This window comes from Oenanthe melanoleuca, chromosome 4, assembly GCF_029582105.1.
Source record: "Oenanthe melanoleuca isolate GR-GAL-2019-014 chromosome 4, OMel1.0, whole genome shotgun sequence".
NCBI lineage: Eukaryota > Metazoa > Chordata > Aves > Passeriformes > Muscicapidae > Oenanthe > Oenanthe melanoleuca.
Window position 1 is genome coordinate 20,941,317 of NC_079337.1, and position 6,038 is coordinate 20,947,354.

The following is a 6,038-nucleotide window of genomic DNA, read 5'->3' on the forward strand; positions in this document are numbered from 1 at the left end:
CACAAGTCTTATATCCCTGTACTGTATTGTTAAAGCTCTGTCCTCCTTTTTCCCTTAATGAAACTTTAACAAACTGGCATCTCCCATTTAGTTAAAAACCTTTGTGAGTCTGTGTGAGAGGCAGCATAAGGGGAAGAGAGAGATGACATTCTCCAACAGCATCACTATCCTGTGAACATGGCTTGGAAACAGAGCTTGTAGAGAAACCACAAACACAGCCTTCCCTTTTTCACAAAACCCTGGAAACAAATTCAGCAGATGGTGTCACAAACTGAAGCCAGTGACAGAAACGGTGCCTGGGTGCCTTGGAAGCCGCCACAGACGGATGGGTTGAGCAGAAGCAAACAGGAAGGGGAGGCCTTTGCTGGAGTGCAAACACATTTTGCCAGACATACACACACCCTCCAGCTGCTTCTGTCACGACCAGCAACAGAAGTCCCACTCCAGCTTAGTTTAAATGGAAAAGGGTTGACTGACAAGCTGTAATGTCTTTTTGAGCCAAAAACTCCCAGTTGTCATTTCCAGCACCACTGTTTCCCCCACCCTCCTGATGCACCAGGGGTCCATGAGGTGTGAACACAGGGCCATGGCATCCCCTCTCCCAGCCTGGGGCACACACCTGCCCAGAGCTTCTCCCAGACCTGCAGTGCTGGGCAGGTGTCATAAGGGGACATGGGAGGGAGCAACAGAGGTGGGGCTAAGAGCACAGGCTTGATCCTCAGCAACAGGATCTGTGCACTGCCCTGGGACTTGGTATCCCTACTGCCCAACTGAGAGACACGCTGGCCATTTTTCAGCCTGTAAATTCATGGATTTTGGACATTTACAAACCATTAAGAGACCTGTTCTCTCTAGAGACAGGCAGATGTGCTGTGGGGTATTACACTGCAACAGAAGAGTGGAACAGGCTCTGTCATTTAAAAATACTGTATTTTATTTATATTTATTTACTTAAGAAAACCTAAGGGTAAATAAACTGAGAGTGTCACCAGTGATGAACCCACACAAAGACTATAAGACATGAGATCTCCACAACCATATTACACAAAAGAAACCCATGAAGAAGTGAGACATTATTTGGGTGCTTTTAGCTAGGCATCATGAAAATCCCTAAAGCAACAGCTTCCATAGAAACAGCTCTCTTCCTAGTGGAAGCAGGATGCAGCTAGCATCCAGATTAGTAGCACTCCCCTGCCAAAGTACACCCCGTGTAAGAAAGCTGGGATATTGACTGATTGTACCGACACATCACTGCTAACACACCTGCCCTCACAATGCCTCCAACCACATCTCTGCTCACTCTCTCCACCTGTTCTGCTATTTTAGTGGTGGCTGAGGACACCCCCTGCCATGTGCCTGGTGCCCTGTAAAGCAAGAGATCTGGGGGCTGCTCCTTTGAGCCAAGGGCATGGCACCAGCCTGGCTAAGCTGGCTGAGCTAAACTCCATGGGAGCTATTTTGGTGGGCTCTCCAGTACTGCACGATACAAGAAGCATGGCCTAAAGTAACATCCACCTACAACACACTAGTAGATCATTTCAGATTCAGTACTATGTACAATTTACTCTTACTTAGTATACTAAGGAGCTGTGGTATTTCTTCCGAGACGTGTTATTTGACTGACGATTATTGAATCTTTCTGTCCACTGGGCTGCAGAGGAATGCTGCACTCTGGCTCTACCATCAGGTTAAGAAACTTCAACAACCTGCCTCAGTTCTTCAAACAGGGGCGTGAGCTCCTTCTCCAAACTTACAATCAACCCTGGAAAGAGAGAAGAGACAAAATATTCCATCAAACAACATCACTGAGAAGCCTCTCTCCAAAGCCTGCAGCTCCCTCGCCCTCCCAAGTCACAGCCTGAAATGTTTCATGTGAGCTACTCACTTTCCTGTGAACAGTGGGCAGCACCCCCAGGCAGGGTGCCTACAGTCCCTGGCACTAAGAGGCAGCCAGTGCAGCACAACTCTTCCCCTCTACTGCCTTGCCACTTCCCATAGCTGCTGTGGCCCAAGAAACTGTACCAGAATTAAATCCCTTCTGCTCATATTCATTAGCCAATGTCCTCATGAGCAACGCTAGGGTCTGGCTGAAGGATTTCCCCACCCCACAGAACTGAAGACAAATCTGCACATGATCCTGCAGAATGTTTGTTTGACTGACAAAAAGAGACCAAACAGCTGGCCTGTACAGCACAGCACCTGCCTGTGCAGCAAGGTTAATCACAGGAGAAATATGCTTCTAGAAGAATAACAACTCCTGCAAGCTACCTAAAATCTGTGCATTTTTACTCATACTTTTTCCTTCTCACCTTTCACAATATGCTGACAAAAATTCACAGCTGGAACAAAGTTAACATAGCTTGAAGTGAATTCAGGGAATTTATTTTCAATTATTAAAATTCCCAGGCCTTAAAATACTTTAACCTTTAAAACAAATGTGTAGACATACCTGTATTGGCATTGCTGCTAGCAATGAAACTCACTACCAAAGGTAAGCGATTGAACTGCACCACCTGCAAGGAGAGAAAAGTGCTCAGCCAGCAGTAACACATCTTGGATGTCAGGGCTCCCATAAATTCTTTCCACATAAACTCTTTCTGCAACAAGCAGCCTCCTCAGTTTAAAGGACAAGCAGGAGCAAGAGGCACAGAAGTGACTTTTCAGTATCTATTTCTTAAGGTTCATGGTTAAAAACACCAACAGAACTTACACTACAGTACAGGGAGCTGCACATGGAAAACCTGGCATTTCCCTAGGCCTCCGTGTTCCACAGTGTGCTGTCCACCAGAACCCCACCTCAGCTGCAGACCCTGCAGACCACAGCATGGAGATCACACCCTCCACAGGAAACAGGTGGGCAGGCAGGTTTATTGTTTTAAAATATTGCTCCTGTACAGAAGTATCTGTTCTTCCATTAACAGGGAACTGGCACCTTGGGCACAATAGCAAGCCAGTAGCACCAAGAGAGTCAAAGTAATCTACTGATGTGGGCGAACTAACTCATTCACCCACTTAATTCCCAAACAAAGCCTGACACACTGCAGGCTAAACAGCTGGTCAGTTTGCTGCAGTCATAATAAAAATCTCTCAGGACCACCAGAACTTGTGAGAGAGAAATGTAGTAGATGACGGACTTCTGGACACAAATAATCAATTTATTTGTGAAAAATGTGAGTGGTATTTCAAAGCTTTCTTACCTCAAAGCCACACTGGCAGCAAGATGAGTTATGAAGTAGGCTGCATGTGCTTTAGTTAATGTTAGATGTCTCTAATTATAAACATTTTTTATAAAACAGAACATAAAAGATACGGAAGACCATATGAGCAACACCTTCTGCAAATTCAGAATTACTACACTTTCCCACTGTCAACCAGTACATCTCAAGTTCTGAGAGATATAACAGAAGTTTAATAAATACTGTGAAAGTTTGGCTTAACCATTTAAGCTGTGTAAGAAATAAACCAAAATTACTTCAATAGCAGCCTAGTGAAAATTTACCAGAGCTTAAACAAACATCTTTTTTTTTTTTGCTCAGTGTAATGCGGGAACAGCTCAAGTCACTGAGGACAGGGCACACTGAGGTTACTCACCTGGTATGTATTGTAATAGCAGATGATACTTTTGTTTTTAGAGAGTCCTAACTTACTGCCCTGATCTGTGGCAAGGGCAAAGGTGGACAAAAAGCCAGGTCGCAGTGCATGTTCTGGAGCATTATCATTGGCAACTGGAACAAAGCAAGAAAATCCTTATCTTTACATGGTGTCTCTGACTGCATCCCAAACCCTCATCCAGCTTAGTGCTCTGCCAAAAGCAGAGAAACAGGCAAGACACCCGAGGTGCTCCCACAGGAACGCCAGACAGGCTTCACAACCTGTATATCATTTAATGCTCTCTGTATGATCAAAGCTCCTTATACCAGTATCCTTCCTAGCATACCTAAGAAAGAGTCTTTTCCTTTAGGATGCACAGCCTGTGCTGATGCCCCTTTGGTTCTGTGTCCCAAACTGTCTGCACCCATTCCAGCCTCTGAACTGATTACTGGCACAGTCACTTGACTGCAAACAGGTGAAGATGTGCAAGTTCTGCTGGCTCTTTGAATACTCTGGGGCTTCCAAAATAAATCTGCAATACTTGAATCTTTGTAGCCTTAAAATATTGTACACACAAGCCAAAAACATATGAAACAAGGACTGCAGAACATGAAAACCACAGTACCAAAGAAGCCAACAAAACACTGCCAAGCTCTCCTTACTACTCAGTATCAGCATGTGAGGGACTTGAAGATACAGGGACCTTACAGCACTCCAACCACACCCCTATTACCAAAGAGAACTTCCATGGATTACAATTACTGAGGGCACAAACAAAAAGATATTTTTAAAGAGGTACATAATCGACTCCTGAACTTTTATTTAAAGTCCAAATCAATTTTACCACTTGGGATATTCAGGTATTTGGCATAACCAGGATGACTTTTTCTGTACTTCTCCACCCCCTGCTGTTCAATCAGGATTTCAGCTGCAGAGCACAGCAAGAAGCTGAAGTTACCTTTGATAACAGGCACACCATCTCTATCTGAGACTACAATAGCATGAAGACCTTCAACACTGGAAAAAAAAAACAAAAAAAAAAAACAAAAAAAAAACAAAAAAAAAAAAAAAAACAAGAGGAAGAAAAAAAAGAGGCACCATTTTAAAAACACATTAATTAGTAGGAAAGGGCTTTTTGTGTGAACAAATGTGCAAGGAAGGGGAAAACATTGAAAAAAAATTATGCCTTCACTGATTAGTATTTGTTGTGTTTAGTACAGGCGTGGTAGCCCCTAGAATAAGGAAATGGAACTGCAGGAGCAAGTCCAGAGGGAGCCATGAAGCTGATAAGAGGGCTGGAGCACTTCCTCTACAGAGACAGGCTGGGGAAGCTGCGGCTGCTCAGCCTGGAGAAGGGAAGGTAGAGGGGAGACCTCACTGCTCCCTTCCAGTATCTGAAGGGGGTTTGCAGGGAAGCTGGGCAGGGACTCTTCATCAGGAACTGCAGTGACAGGACAAGGAGCAAGGGTACAAACTGAAAACAGGGAAATCTAGGTTAGATACTAGGGAGAAATTCTGTACTGTGAGGGTGGTGAGATACTGGAGCCCAGGGAGGCTCTGGACACCGCACCCTAGAAGCGCTCAAGGCCCGGCTGGATGGGGCTCTGAGCAATCCGGTCTGGTGGAATTGTGCACCCGCCCCTCACGGCCCCGCGTTACCTCGGCAGCTTCTTGTACAGGAACCGCTTCAGGTCCTGCGGGCAGAGACGGGCACCGCGTTACTCACGGCAGCCCCGGAGCGCCCTCCCCTCCCCGCCCGGCCCCATCTGGGCATCCCCAGACCCCATCCCCGCCCGCGTCCCGCCCGCCCCGCGGAGCCGTACTCACGTCGGCCATGGCTGGGGCCCGCCCGGTGCTGCCGCCGCCGCCACCTCCGCGGGCCTGCGAGACAAGACCAGAGAGCGCCCCGTCACCGCGGGCGCGGCCACCGCCTCCGGGAGGGCGCGCTCCGTCCCGAGGCCCGGCCGCCCCCCCCGCGCCGCTGCCGTGGTACAGGCGCTCCCGGCCGCGCCGGGAGGGGCGCGCGGCTGGGCCGATCCACCGCGCAGCGGGAGGGGGGTGCGGGGCTCCCTGCCCTGCCCGCCGTACCTGCCCGCGCCCCCGGCGCGCCCCGCGCTGTGCGCCGCCGCCGCTGCGCCCGGAGCCGCCGTCACATGAGCCGCGGCACCGCCCTCAGAACCGGAACCGCTTCCCGCCGCCTCCGCCCCGCCCCGGCAGCAAAACCAACCAAAACCAAAACAAACCAAGCGCTTCAGCTAAAGGCCAGCAACAGAAAGCAAACGTCTTATTGTGCCGAACAGTTACTGCCTCTTTTACTCTTCCACTGTATTTCTCCTACTTCTGGATCTAGTCCATCAAACCATGGACCTGCAGACTAATAATTTAAAGGTAATGTGAAGAAATAAAACAGATTAATTTAGTAGGTGCCTACAGTGTAACAATGGTAA

The 6,038-nt window shown here is 48.0% G+C and overlaps 1 protein-coding gene across 2 annotated transcripts; it reads right to left on the bottom strand.

The window, feature by feature from the left end:
* Window positions 1-911: 911 nt before the first annotated feature.
* Window positions 912-5,751, bottom strand: LAMTOR3 (late endosomal/lysosomal adaptor, MAPK and MTOR activator 3). 2 transcript variants are annotated; one of them, XM_056490663.1, is made up of 7 exons: window positions 5,680-5,751; window positions 5,419-5,472; window positions 5,251-5,285; window positions 4,550-4,608; window positions 3,592-3,725; window positions 2,450-2,513; window positions 912-1,762 (listed from the first exon to the last, which is right to left on the bottom strand). In XM_056490663.1, exons 2-7 carry the CDS (start codon window positions 5,425-5,427, stop codon window positions 1,689-1,691), a joined length of 375 nt encoding a protein of 124 aa, XP_056346638.1. In that variant the 5' UTR covers window positions 5,428-5,472; window positions 5,680-5,751; the 3' UTR covers window positions 912-1,688. The 2 variants fall into 2 exon arrangements, with proteins under 2 accessions (XP_056346638.1, XP_056346637.1); XM_056490662.1 differs by lacking the exon at window positions 5,680-5,751 and having other exon boundaries at window positions 5,419-5,641.
* Window positions 5,752-6,038: the final 287 nt, after the last annotated feature.